The sequence below is a fragment of the Cololabis saira genome, chromosome 14, assembly GCF_033807715.1.
Source record: "Cololabis saira isolate AMF1-May2022 chromosome 14, fColSai1.1, whole genome shotgun sequence".
NCBI lineage: Eukaryota > Metazoa > Chordata > Actinopteri > Beloniformes > Belonidae > Cololabis > Cololabis saira.
The window spans coordinates 7,821,902-7,835,969 of record NC_084600.1 but is presented as its reverse complement, the minus strand read 5'-3'; the positions used below and the strand labels follow the sequence as shown (position 1 = coordinate 7,835,969).

At 38.7% G+C, this 14,068-nt stretch overlaps 2 protein-coding genes across 5 annotated transcripts; one reads left to right on the top strand and one right to left on the bottom strand.

Annotated features, from left to right (window-relative positions):
- Positions 1 to 38: 38 nt before the first annotated feature.
- lipia (lipase, member Ia) lies at positions 39 to 5,057 on the top strand. Of its 2 annotated transcripts, none has more exons than XM_061739559.1 (11): positions 39 to 172; positions 628 to 705; positions 1,626 to 1,996; positions 2,096 to 2,204; positions 2,851 to 2,952; positions 3,044 to 3,133; positions 3,245 to 3,412; positions 3,513 to 3,602; positions 4,215 to 4,323; positions 4,413 to 4,583; positions 4,708 to 5,057. In XM_061739559.1, the coding sequence occupies exons 2-11, from the start codon at positions 648 to 650 to the stop codon at positions 4,790 to 4,792; spliced, it is 1,353 nt and encodes a 450-aa protein (XP_061595543.1). In that variant the 5' UTR covers positions 39 to 172; positions 628 to 647; the 3' UTR covers positions 4,793 to 5,057. The 2 variants fall into 2 exon arrangements, with proteins under 2 accessions (XP_061595543.1, XP_061595542.1); XM_061739558.1 differs by having other exon boundaries at positions 4,410 to 4,583.
- On the bottom strand, positions 5,015 to 13,836 carry si:dkey-71d15.2 (SH3 domain-containing kinase-binding protein 1). 3 transcript variants are annotated; one of them, XM_061739561.1, is made up of 6 exons: positions 13,717 to 13,828; positions 13,030 to 13,117; positions 6,795 to 6,905; positions 6,448 to 6,704; positions 6,284 to 6,347; positions 5,015 to 6,165 (listed from the first exon to the last, which is right to left on the bottom strand). In XM_061739561.1, the coding sequence occupies exons 3-6, from the start codon at positions 6,891 to 6,893 to the stop codon at positions 6,127 to 6,129; spliced, it is 459 nt and encodes a 152-aa protein (XP_061595545.1). In that variant the 5' UTR covers positions 6,894 to 6,905; positions 13,030 to 13,117; positions 13,717 to 13,828; the 3' UTR covers positions 5,015 to 6,126. The 3 variants fall into 3 exon arrangements, with proteins under 3 accessions (XP_061595545.1, XP_061595546.1, XP_061595544.1); XM_061739562.1 differs by lacking the exon at positions 13,717 to 13,828 and adding an exon at positions 13,681 to 13,702; XM_061739560.1 differs by lacking the exon at positions 13,030 to 13,117 and having other exon boundaries at positions 13,717 to 13,836.
- Positions 13,837 to 14,068: the final 232 nt, after the last annotated feature.

Genomic DNA, 14,068 nt, shown 5'->3' with positions numbered 1-14,068 from the left:
CAGAGGTGTGGCCTTGTGAGAGCGAGCAGGGCGGGAGCAATGGACTCCTGCTCATCCTCTCACTTCCTGAAGGGAACGCGTCTCCAAACATGTGAAAATACAGCTGGAGGAAAACCTACAGCCTTCTGGACCTTTGACACAACAATCCAGGGAATCTTTTTCTCCACCAAAGGTAAGTCTGAACGTAGTAAGAAGCTAGAGAGAGCACTAAAGAACATCCGGTAAACACTCAGAAACTAGAAAAGAGGAATCTAGGGTCTGACAGCTTATGAACTCCAAGCAGCAAAGGTAACTGTTTTCAGTTTCACTTGAGATTGTTTGTCATTAGATATGATCAGTCTCAGTGGGTGGAACCGGAAAACAGAACAGATTTTCACCCAGTAAATTAATATCACTGCGAATGATAATACATCTTTTTCCATTCATTCATGACGGTGGTTTTATTACATCAGAGAGTAAGTTGATAATCAACCAGATCTTGACAGTCGAATCCTTTAGTGAAAATGAAACTACTTTCTGAGAAATGTATGCTGTGTGTTATATCAACATTTAATTTCATTTTATAAGTCAGTTGTTGTTTGTCTGATCCACTTTGATGTAGTCTGACTCCTACAATTTTGCTTGCAGTTTACTTGCTGGTGTAAAACATGTTCCTGGTTCCGTATCTGACTCTGGTCCTGCTGATAACACTTCAGATGTACAAAGGTGGGGCATTGAACATAACACTGGGAAATAGAACCATGTCAGTCTGCATCATACAGATGACCACAAACACGATGACTTGTGACAGCATTTATTGGTTTACCACATTTATTTAGACAGGTAAATGGCCCACACTGTAGCTGTACAGCAGCTGATTTACTGCAAATGCATCTGTGGGGAACTCCATAAATGGTGTGCCACTGCTATTGAGCAAGACAAAACCGTATCAGATTGCAACTGTCACATCTCAGTAAATAGCAACAGACATTTTCACCTGTAAGCTGTTTTTTTCAGAGACTGAGAATGCGCATGTTTTCAAGAAGAGAGATATCAGTCTGAATCTGAACCAGATAAAACATTGCAGTATTTAAGGGAAACAGGAACAGATGTTTGTGTCGGTTTTAGACAAAGTTGTTTTGCTCCGATTCATTTTAACATGCCGACAAAAATGAACATCAACTACCAGAATTTGTTGGTTTTCTTGGTGAATTATTATATACTTTAGTTTTATGGTAATAAAATATATAGTTTAAAGCTCCAGATTAACAAAAAAAGAAAAGCACAGGCAATCCTCTTCCTGGGGTCGTCTTTACTCTGCAAGTTAACTTATGTCCTTCCACTTCACCTCAGTCATCCCTTTGATATAAACTGTGAATAGAGTACATTTATTTTAAAACTATTGTCTAAAATTCAGGTTTGTCCATGAATTTGCTCATGAACCGTCTTTCTAGTGTTATTGACGAGGTGTACTTTTCACACACACCCTTATTCATACAGTGGAACACCCATGACAGAAACTTTAGATAAGCCATAAAATATTTAGTGGTTGCGCAGCTTTTAATTCCTACTGTTAATTCCAGTGTGAAAATGTCTCTATTATCTCAATTAACTTGTTTCTTTGCCTTTCTTTCCATCATTTCCAGCTCAAAAATGTGAAGAATTTACAGACTTAAATTTCAGTCACACCTTCATTGGGACCAGCATCAGCGTTAGACTGCTGCTGTACACCAGGAGCAATGCCACATGTGGCATTCTCTTATCGCATACAAACCTTTCAGACCATGCGCAGTTCAACTTGTTCCGACCCACAACATTCGTCATTCACGGGTATCGGCCCACCGGGTCTCCTCCTGTGTGGTTGCATGACATCACAGCACTGCTGCTGGCCAGAGAAGACATTAATGTTGTGGTGGTGGACTGGAACCACGGAGCTGCTAACCTCAATTATTTTAAGGCCGTGGAAAACACACACAAAGCAGCAGAGAACCTCACAGCTTTCATCCAAATGATGCAGGTAAGACCTCTTTCTGGTACTCTGGGATCAGCTCAGTCTGGATATCAGTGAGTGTCATGGTTTGTGTTCTGGGCAACATCTAATAACGTTTCTCTTCAGGAAAACGGGGCCAATCTGAGCTTTATACACATGATAGGAGTCAGTCTTGGAGCTCATATATCAGGCTTTGTTGGTGCCACCTTTAAAGGGCAAATTGGAAGAATTACAGGTAAAACTCACACACACCGACCGGGGCATAATTTCAAAGCACTTTAGGATTTATTGTTACCTGAAATCAACCACAATATTTCAAGCTCTTACAGCCTCTGAAATCACAAGAAGAAAAAAAAACCTTCTTAAGATTGTGTCTTTAAATACACTTAAACCCTTCTCAAGAGTTTTCTACTGCTGTGACACTTAAGTGAGCCTATTACAAAGACCTAATAACACCCAAATGCAAAGCACTGGGTGAGAGGAGGTTTGATACTTATTTTTTTATTTTTTAAGTTATTTTTATAACTTGTGAGGGTTGATTGGAGTTCCTCTAAAAATGTATATTGTTTTTTCTGCTATGAAATTGTATTTTCAATGCAGGCTAAAGGAGACCTAGCCTAATATATACTGACATTATGTGACATTTTGTGGCACTAGTGGCCTTTATTGAGAAAGTACATAGACAGGAAACAGGGGAAGACATGCAGTAAAGAGCAACAGATTGGGACTCAAACCTGCGCTGCCTGTGCAAGGACCATAGCCTCTGCTCAACCCACTGCGCCATCCAGGGCTTGTGTTTTTGAGTTTTAATGTGATGTAAGTGCGTTGTGTTTTGGAAATAATGACGCTACTAAAAGGAGCTGCTACTGTGATGCTCCCAGGTCTGGATCCTGCAGGGCCTCAGTTCACTGGGAGAGATAAGAGCGAGCGCCTGGACCCTGAGGATGCTCAGTTTGTTGACGTGCTACACACGGATATAGATGGTCAGTTCATTTATAACTTCTTGATACACAAAGGCTTACACACTTTGCATGTGTTATTATTTGAATATTTGTACCATCTGCATGTTTTCAGCGCTGGGTTTCAGGGAGCCTGTAGGGGACATTGATTTCTATGCTAATGGTGGAGCAGACCAGCCCGGCTGCCCAAACACCATTTTTTCTGGTGAGACTGAAAACATGAAAGAACTTGGTTGACAATGTTAAAAAAACAAAAACAACAAAAGAATCTGTTATTTGTATTCATGGCAACATTTTGCTGCTTTCCCCTACACAGGAAAAGCCTACTTTAAATGTGACCACCAGAGATCTGTGTCCCTGTTCTTGGAGAGCATGAATGGAACGTGCTCCAGCAGAGCGTTCCCCTGCTCATCCTATAAACACTTCCTGGATGGGAAATGTTTAAATTGTAAACGTTTTGGTGATGATGGATGTCCTGTCTTTGGTTAGTATTGAGAAACAGACATTCCTCCTATTTTTTTCTGTCAACATTACAATTGATTACGTTAAATGTGAACAAGCATTTTTTTTTTTAAATAATCCAGGTTATGAGGCCAAAAAATGGAAAAATTACCTGAAGAAACCAGAACCAATGAAAGTTTACTTCAAAACAAATGCACAACCTCCATTCTGTGGTAAGAACAAGCAGACCAGTAATCACTATAATCACATTAACTAAATACTCTAAGAAGAAGAGTAACAATTTATGTAGATTTTTAATTCATTTTTATTCTTTTATTTTAGTAACTGTATAAAAGCTTATAACCCTGCCTGCGCTGACATCTAGTGGTGGCTTTTTCTTTTTAACATTTCAATGCAGCACTGCTTAAAACTGCTTATAATTATAACACTATTGGGAAAAGGGGGGAAAAACAAGTCAAAATGAATGTTGTAGTTTATTGACATACCAATAGTTTCAAATACGTTTTCCTGTCAGTGAGCACTTCTACATCATTTTGGTAGTCTGTGTTCCTTTTATTCATAGCACAAATGCAGCTTCCAGCAGCATCAAAATCCACCGTTCCAGTCCACGAAAATAAACTTTTAATAACAAAAAACTGCTTTCTGCTGTCTGTGGGTGCTTTACTTTGCATTTTGCTATTTATTCTATTGTAAAATAATGATGCAACAACAAGTTGATCTTTAACTGCTCTCCTTACTGCTGCATAAAATCAGATTTGCTCCATATTCAGAGCAACTGTGAATAAATAATGAACAAAAGATTGATATGAGGATTTCTTCCTCAGTGACAAATTACATGGTGGATGTGAAAATCTGGAACAAGAAAGCTCACTGGGGATACTTGACTGTCAAACTTTATAACGACACCAAAGAAGCAGTGGCAAACATCGACCAGTAAGTTCACTTTGATTCTGTTCTGTTCATTACTTATATACTGTTCTCTCAATGCGAGTTTGCTTTTCTTCCTTTTGTCATGCTAGTAGAGAATCAGAGTTTAAGAAGTTCACAGAGACCAGACTGTTTGCACAATTTGACAAAGACATTCAGTCAGTGAAAAAGGTCTCGCTCAAATACTCCACTGGGAATGTGCTGCAGCCCAAACGTAAGCTCCGAATACTCAGACTCCGTCTCACTCACCTGGAACACCAAGAAAGGTACGGAGCACATGCTTTGGTTTTTAATACCTTCCCCTCAATAAACAACAACTTCTTTCAGAACTGTTGAAATTGCCTTTGTCATATCAAATTCCAGATTTACAGCAGTGTGTGTCTTTTCTAGGCCCTGGTGTCGGTATGACATTCTTCTAGAAGAGGACAGAGAGATCACATTCAAGCCTATTCCATGCGATGAATCCAACTTCTAACATATCTGGAATTTCAGCTGTACCAACAGCTTCTTCAGGACCACACAGTAAAAGGACTGCAAGAATATACATATCAGAGTATTTACTGACCCTGTGATTGCTTGATGTTGTATATTATATCATTCATACAGTTCGTTTTTTTTAAAGTTTATATATTTTTAAGAGAAAATACACTGTATATATACTTTGCATATATTTTAATAGATTGTGAAAAAGGATACTGTTTGCGTTTTACTTGTAAAGAAAATGAAAGTCTCGAAACATTTCAGTGTGATCATTTGAAAAATCATCCAGCTCCATTGAGATTGAGAGTGAGTCTTTATTTCATGCGCACTTCAGTTTGCTAAAACAAGACAATAACAAATGTCCATAGATAGATAGATAGATAGATAGATAGATAGATAGATAGATAGATAGATAGATAGATAGATAGATAGATAGATAGATAGATAGATAGATAGATAGATAGATAGATAGATAGATAGATAGATAGATAGATAGATAGATAGATAACTTTATTCCTCCCGAGGGAAATTCAGATAAGACAAAGAGATGCCATACCAAAGTCATTAAGTTGTAAAATTACTTTTTTTTAAATTTAATTTTTTTGCATATGGACTTTATCCTTAATTGTAAATAGAAATCCACAAAATAGTAGGCAACATGTTTGCAACGCTCCTTCACCTTGACATCCAGTTCATTATTTGACAGCAGCAAATTGTACAGCTGAAAATCAACTGGTGTCTCATATTATCGGTTCCTCAATATCACATTATGATAAACAACAAATTACAATTCTGTCTTGTAAAAAAACAACTGTTCACTTTCTCATCTTCATGAAAAGAACTAGACAGAAGAAAAACCTCAGAACAGTATTTTCTCTTCATGAACAACTCAAAATAGTATTAGCAAGACAGTCTCTCCCCTGAGGGATGTTAAAGACACACTGGGTAAGGAGATTCAGATGGAGACGCATATATAACAAGTATATATATATATATATATATATATATATATATATATATATATATATATATATATATATATATAAAAAGTGAGGTGTGAGAGGCCTGCAGAGCTCCCACCCCCAGGGAAGATCCTGCTGCACCTCTGACCTCTGACCTCACTCAGCCTCCTCTGCAGCTCCAGCAGGATTCAGTACCCTGGCAGCTCCAACATGTCAGATTTATTTTCAAAATAATCTGATAATTTTTTTTATCAGAAAGGAGTGAGTGTCATTTTTAAAAACTTACATACCAACATTCATCTGGTAAGTTTACAAAATGCTTTTTATAATTTCAGAATCTCCTTTTCTTCCCTGAAGATCCGTCCGCTCATTTGGACATGTGCTTCTTGATCCGTTGAATTTCCATCTTTAGAAAAAAAGCAGGGCATAATGGCATACATACTTTCTGAGTTACTGCAAAAAAAAAGAAAAAAAGAAGGTGCACTTGCCATCTTTAAAAAGAGCTAACATTTTAGTTTCTTTACCTGTAAAGTTAAGCGAATTCTCTTCTCTTCATCAAGCTCATTCATTAGCAGCTTAATTTCTTTACTGGAATGCAAAATGAATTAATTCAAGAGAAAACAAAGTGCCGACGCATGTTGTGGTGCAGACAAGCTACCTGCAGCCCATTACAGGAAGAAAGACGTACTTGTGCTGACTCTTCATCTGCTCTAACTGGTCCCTCAGGTCTCTCAGCTCCGTCTGCAGTCGCTTCAAGTTTGGGGGGGCGTTTTTGTCAGGGTCTCTACTTGGTTGCAGGGCCGAGGTGGGACCTGGGGGGGCCTGGGGGGGGCCGGGGGGGTCCGAGGTGGGACCTGGGGGCACATCTGGATGCAGAACAGCAGAGAGAACCTCTGGCAGCAGAGAGGGGAGAGACTGCGTGGGTACACTGTTGGCTTCTACAGCCTGTGGAAAATAATAGAAAATACTACATGATAGATACAGTACTTATGGAGAAAGTGCATAAGCTCTGGGTTGTTTTTTTTTTAAACTCACTTGCATAGCAGAAATAGTTCTACTTGCTTCTTGAGTATTTTCCTGGTGTGATGAAGAATTTATTGCTTCACTCCGGTTTTCATTTCTTTCTTCCTCCATCAAAAGTGTTTCCTGTACAGTAAGTCTAGTTTAAGTTGTCTGATACTTGGCTGAAATGAAATTATATATTGCAATGAACCCATCACTCAATAACAACAACAACAACAATAATAAAGTCATACTTAAAAGGGACCTATTATGGCATTTAATGTCTATTTTAAACAGGCCTTGAATGTCTTAAAAACAAGCTTTTGATTGTTTTTTCTAAATAAATCAGAAATTCAGCCTCTGGGCCATGTCTCTAGTTTTACCGTTTCTAACCTCCTTCTCTATGAGGGATTCTGAGGGGCGGGGCTATGATAATGAAGCTCTGTGCTGATTGGCTGCTGGAATGACATGTAGCAGGGGGGGGGACAAAGCCTCGCTCCGGCAGAAGAGCAGCGGCTCTGTACACTATTAAGGCTGATTTATGGTTCCGCATTAAACCAACGCAGAGCCTACGCCGTAGTGTACGCGGAGACGCGCACCGTAGGCTCTGCGTCGATTTAACCCGGAACCATAATTCAGGCTACCGTGTCCCATGCGATGCAGGCGAGCGTCAGCGACAAAATCAATTCCATTGTTTTATTTTCTATTGGACTATCCTAACTGGCCGCAGCGCGCCGTTTTCAGCTGAACATTTGTCGGTCGCCCTGCTTCGATTCTCTTCCTGTCGCTCGCGTTGAAAGCCGCTTGAAAGCACTGTAGGAAACCGTCATGATGAGGAACGGCTGATCCAGTTATCTCTATGATTCCTCCTCATTTCACTACAAAAACCTCAATAAAGTGGCAGCTGCTGGAGGGAGATGGACAGAGAGCGTCCGATGTCACGAAGTGCTACGTGATGGTCGGACGCTCGCAAACAGAAGAACAAATTTCCCAGAATGCTTTTCGTCGTCATTTGCAGACTGAATCCAAAAAAAAAAACATGGCAGACATTTCTTATTTTTTAGTGAATGAAATCAATATTTTGAGTTAGTTTCTGCATAAAAATGCGTTTTGATTACATTTCTAGCGAGAAATATATATTTTACTTTCATAATATTCACTCAGTGAATGTACATAATCACTCGTTTGCCGAAGATAACGGCAGTATAAAGGCTGATTTATGGTTCCGCGTTACACCAACGCAGAGCCTACGGCGTAGGTTACGTAACCTACAACGTAGGCTCTGCGTCGATTTAACGCGGAACCATAAATCAGCTCCGGAGCCGGCAGGCAGAAATCTCAAAATTTTCGGAGCAAATTTCTTAACAGGCGTAGCTACAACTGCATCTATTAAACCAACATTTATCTTCCTAAATGATTTATTTCAGCCAGCGGTAATTCTCCACAGAGCTGCAGGTTTCTCCCCGGGAAGATGGCTCAGGTTGACCTGGCGATCATGTCTGTACTCCGGCTGCTGCTGCTCGGAGCCGGCGGTTCTTCTCATCTCCGAAAACATCGGATCAAATTTCTACAGCACAACAGCTGAAATTAAAACAGCTTTTGGCTCTCAGCTTCCTGATTTTAGGGGTGGTGCTGAAAGTTGGAGTAGTGGGAGTATTGGGACAGGGAACAGGGAAGATTTCAAGTGCCCTAAAATCTGTCCCTTCTTTTTTAGGGGTAGTGATAGTGAGGGAGGGCTAGTGGAAGAAAGTAGGGGGTGTATTGGGATTGAGCCTTAGTAAACCTGTAGTTAGTGTTAGTAAACATCTAGTTAGTGTTCAGTAAACCTGTAGTTAGTGTTAGTAAACCTCTAGTTAGTGTTAGTAAACCTCTAGTTAGTGTTAGTAAACCTCTAGTTAGTGTTAGTAAACCTCTAGTTAGTGTTTAGTAAACCTCTAGTTAGTGTTAGTAAACCTCTAGTTAGTGTTAGTAAACCTCTAGTTAGTGTTTAGTAAACCTCTAGTTAGTGTTAGTAAACCTCTAGTTAGTGTTTAGTAAACCTCTAGTTAGTGTTTAGTAAACCTCTAGTTAGTGTTAGTAAACCTCTAGTTAGTGTTTAGTAAACCTCTAGTTAGTGTTAGTAAACCTCTAGTTAGTGTTTAGTAAACCTCTAGTTAGTGTTAGTAAACCTCTAGTTAGTGTTTAGTAAACCTCTAGTTAGTGTTAGTAAACATCTAGTTAGTGTCAGTAAACCTCTAGTTAGTGTTTAGTAAACCTCTAGTTAGTGTTAGTAAAGCCTCTAGTTAGTGTTTAGTAAACCTCTAGTTAGTGTTAGTAAACCTCTAGTTAGTGTCAGTAAACCTCTAGTTAGTGTTAGTTAACCTCTAGTTAGTGTTAGTTAACCTCTAGTTCGTGTTAGTTAACCTCTAGTTAGTGTTAGTTAACCTCTAGTTAGTGTCAGTAAACCTCTAGTTAGTTATAGTAAACCTCTAGTTAGTGTTTAGTAAACCTCTAGTTAGTGTTAGTAAACCTCTAGTTAAACCCCTAGTTAGTGTTTAGTAAACCTCTAGTTAGTGTTAGTAAACCTCTAGTTAGTGTTTAGTAAACCTCTAGTTAGTGTTTAGTAAACCTCTAGTTAGTGTTAGTAAACCTCTAGTTAAACCCCTAGTTAGTGTTTAGTAAACCTCTAGTTAGTGTTAGTAAACCTCTAGTTAGTGTTAGTAAACCTCTAGTTAGTGTTTAGTAAACCCCTAGTTAGTGTTAGTAAACCTCTAGTTAGTGTTTAGTAAACCTGTAGTTAGTGTTAGTAAACCTCTAGTTGGGGCACGGTGGCGCAGCTGGTAGTGCAGCCGTCTCACAGCAAGAAGGTCCTGGGTTCGATTCCTGCCGGGGGACGCTGTGGGTGCTGAAGTGCGTGTTAGTTCCCCCATGACTTCAGCGCCCACACCCTGGGTGGGGTTGGCGAAAAGGGCCTTTCTGTGTGGAGTTTGCATGTTCTCCCCGTGGGTAGCTAATGGGAGCTACTCTCACAAAAACATGCAACAGTCCTGGGCTCTACTGCCCCCTCTGGCCAACCGGGGCGCCAGATGGGGTGGGGAGGATCTGGCCGGAATACCGTGATCCTTCCACGCGCTACGTCCGGTCAGAGAATCCTCACCCTGTCTGGTGAAAAGAAGCGGTCCGTCACTCCTCAGGATAAGAAGGAGACCTGAGCTCAGTGCAGGGCCCTCCCTGGGTTGGCAGAGGGAGCAATGGACTGTTACTTACACTGGGTGATGAAATGGGTAAAAAAATCGGGGATAAAAAAAAAATATTTAAAAAAAAAAGTAAACCTCTAGTTAGAGTTTAGTAAACCTCTAGTTGGTGTAAACTCTAGTGTGTTAGAGTCAGTAGTCATGGTTGCAGCTATAGAACAAGACTATAATAGTTAGTCTCAAACAGCTTGGTGGTAGATATGCTGCTATAGGCCTATGCTGCAGGGGCACCGACATGATCCACTGGGCGGTGTCCATCACCCCTCCTTCTCTTTCCTTTCTCAGTTATTAATAAAAAGTATCTCATCACCATCACTGTTCTCCATCGTTCCTGTAGTTTCTTGTGCTGCTCTGCCCCCATTTTTTTAATGATTGATTTTTTAATGATGAAGTTGAATGAATGAATAAAAATATATTTATTTCGGTCAGGTCATTCATAATGTAGTCACCAACTGAAAGCATTAGTTCACATAAAAAAACAAACGAGACCTAACCGAAAAGGAATAGGCTGAAGCTATTGCTTATTTACGCCTACCCTTCTCACATGATCAACTTATTCAGATCAAACATACAAAACATAATATAAAAAAATAAATCATATTGTTTACACAATCCCAAAACATAATTCCGTAATAGTATCATCTACTGGATCCCTCATATTTTTCAAACACATTAAACGTAAACAAACGTTTGAAAGCATAAATCGACTGACACATCTTCAATTTATCATCAAGTGCATTCCATATATTTACTCCCCTTACAGTAATACATTGATCTTTAATTTTAGTCCTAGACTTTGGTTTTACAATCATACGATTCCCTCGAAGCTTATATCTACTTACCCTTATTTTAAACATGCTTACAATTTTACCAGGTAACAATCTGTTGAACACTTTGTACATTATCAGTGCTATTTTGTATTCCACTAAATCCAGGAATTTAAATGCCCTTAATTTAATAAATAATTCATTTGATGGTTCTCTATAATTTGATTTTGTGATAATCCTTACCGCTCTTTTTTGAAGAATAAAGATCGGTTTAGTATGGGTAAAATATGCACTCCCCCATATTTCTAAACAGTATGTAATGTAGGGAATAAACATAGTGCAATACAAAATATACAAAGCACGCTGGTTCAACATATCTTTTATCTTATATAATATGGCTATCGATTTAGCTAATTTAGATTTGACATGATTAATATGCATCTTCCAATTTAATTTATGGTCCATGATGACACCTAAAAATTTTGTCTCAAACACCCTTTCTATTTCTTTATCTTCTATTCTCAATTTAACTACCTTATCTATTTTACGGTTCCCAAATATGATAAACTTTGTTTTACTTATATTTAAAGATAACTTATTTACATCAAACCATTTCTTTACGAGTTTCATCTCATTTTCAACAGTAGCTATAATTTCAGTTAACTGGTCCCCGGAACAAAAAAAATGTGTATCATCTGCAAAAATGATACAGTTCATACTTTTTGATACTTTAAAAAGTTCGTTCAGATACAAAATAAATAATTTTGGGCCCAGCACAGACCCTTGCAGGACCCCGCATGTAACCCTCAATAACACAGAATCAGTTTTATCACAAGATACATATTGCCATCTGTTACTTAGATAAGAACACAACCAGGAGTAAGCTACCCCTCTGACGCCATACTTATACATCTTTTGCATTAGTAATTCATGATCGATCGTATCAAAGGCCTTTTTAAGGTCAATAAAAATTCCTATCGTGTGTAATTTATTATCAATGGCGGTAGTTATTTCATCCATGAGTTTTATAAGTGCTAATCCAGTAGACTGATTTGCTCTAAAACCGTACTGATTCTCACTCATGATGTTATGCTTTTCTATAAAACTATCCAGTCTTGTGACAAATAATTTCTCCAAAATTTTTGAAAATTGCGGAAGTAAAGACACTGGTCTATAGTTTGACAATAGTTCTTTTCCACCAGACTTATATAAAGGAATTACTTTTGCCGTTTTCATTTCATTTGGAAATATTCCAGTTCTGAATGAAAGATTAAAAATATAGGTCAGAGGTTTAACCACACCTTCTATAGTGTCCTTCATTAAGGCCATGTCAAAACCCTTATTGTCAGTGGACCGTTTTCTTTTAAATGCTCTGACAATCCCCTTAACTTCCGTTTCGTCAGTGGCTGTAAGAAATATACTATTTACATTAGTTTCTGTCAAATTACTTACTAGATCTGTATTAATTGGTGCTGCAATATCACTTGCCAACCTCGGTCCTACATTGAAAAAAAAACTATTAAATTCATTTGCAATATTTTCCTTGTCATAAATATGAGTATCTCCCTTTAAGATGGCTTGGGGAAAGCCAGATTTACCTGTGTTCTTTTTAATCAAACTGTTAATACTTTCCAAGTCTCTCTTATATTGTTTTTACTATCCTCCATTAGTTTACTATAGTAATTCTCCTTACTTATCCTAATTATCTTTGTCAATCTATTCTTGTATAGCTTGTATCTTCTTTCATTTTTATCTGTTCTACTTCTTATAAATTCCCTGTATAGTATGTTTTTCTTCTTGATTGCATTCTGTAGGGATTTGGATATCCATGGCTTATTTTCTTTTTTACTTTTCTCACTACATGCTCTCATTGAGCAATTTCTATCATAACATTCTTTAAATATACTCAAAAATGAATTATATGCGACATTTACATCTTCAACATAAACAGATTCCCAGGTTTGTCTCATCAAGTCCATTTTTAATGACTCCAGTCAAGTTAATGATTGATCTCCCATTAAAATGGAAATACACCTTGCATATGTTACAGGTAAAGTAGAATTTAAATTTGCTTCATATAAAAAGAGGCCAGAGTAAATATCTTCTACTCCAGTACTTGTCTGTGTGTGTATGAGTCAGCTCAGAAAAGTTAAATTTATCCCAAGGACAGATGGGACACCAGCAACGCCACTCACGCTCCTCAATCAGGGAGCCAACTTAAGACAGAGGAATGTCACTACAGTGGAGTGGCTCGGTTTAAGTTTATACCTCCCAGATTCTGGAGCTCTGACTGGAACTGCTCTGAGCTGCCGCTCACTCAGGATCACAGACACAACTGTAACAAACTGTTCCGTGTCTTTGAAAGAAACGGAGAACAACTGTTAAAACATGCCTTGCAGAGCCGAGAACTAACTCAAGCTCAAGACTGGTGAAGGAATGCATCATTATCACAGGCATCTTGCTCCTTTTGTTGGTTTGGGTTTTTTTTAAATGTCAAAGCCTGCAGTAACATTCATCCTTGATTCAGTCGGAAATCAGGAATTGGTAGTATTTCAACAAGTGCAACAGTTGCAAGGCTTCCCAGGACTGAGGGCTGAGCTACAGATGCCCAGCATGACAAAGATCAATACAAGCACAGAGCCAAAGACAGAAAAACCTGCACAACATTTAAGTCTACGTCTACAAATGACACATCAGCAGAGCATAAATCAACATACATGCTCCACATAATAAAACTATTTACTCTAATAAATCTTAATCCGTGGGAAAAACTTTACTTTCATTGTTACAGTAAAGGCAGCTGTTTCAGACATCCCACACCAATCAACAAATGTGCAACACACGCTGGTCCCAGTGCAAATAAAGTAGCGCCGCTACAGATTATAGTCATTAGTAAACACAGTTAAACAAATGCCAGACCGTCAGTTCCAGCACCGCTCTTGAGTTTGCACTCACCGTGTTTTTCCCAGTCACTAGTGAGATACAGCAACATCTGTGTTAACCTGACACCACGGTTTGTAATCTTATGTGGTGCATGTTGTGATGAGGACTGCTAGCGTCAGGGCTAAGTTTAGAGCAGGACAGAAAGGAGCTCCAGTCTGCTACAAATATCACTGGGGCATGACAAAGGGCATCAGCATACAGGAGGAAACATTAGAACATCAGGAGAGGCATTGGTTGGAAAAGCTCTTAACCTCAGTTTTTTGTTTGCTTTCTATTCTGAAGAAGTTATTAAAAGGATTTTTCTCAGCCCAACGCCTGACTTAAAAAGAGCCACTACTACCTCCACTACATAATGTGGCTTAAT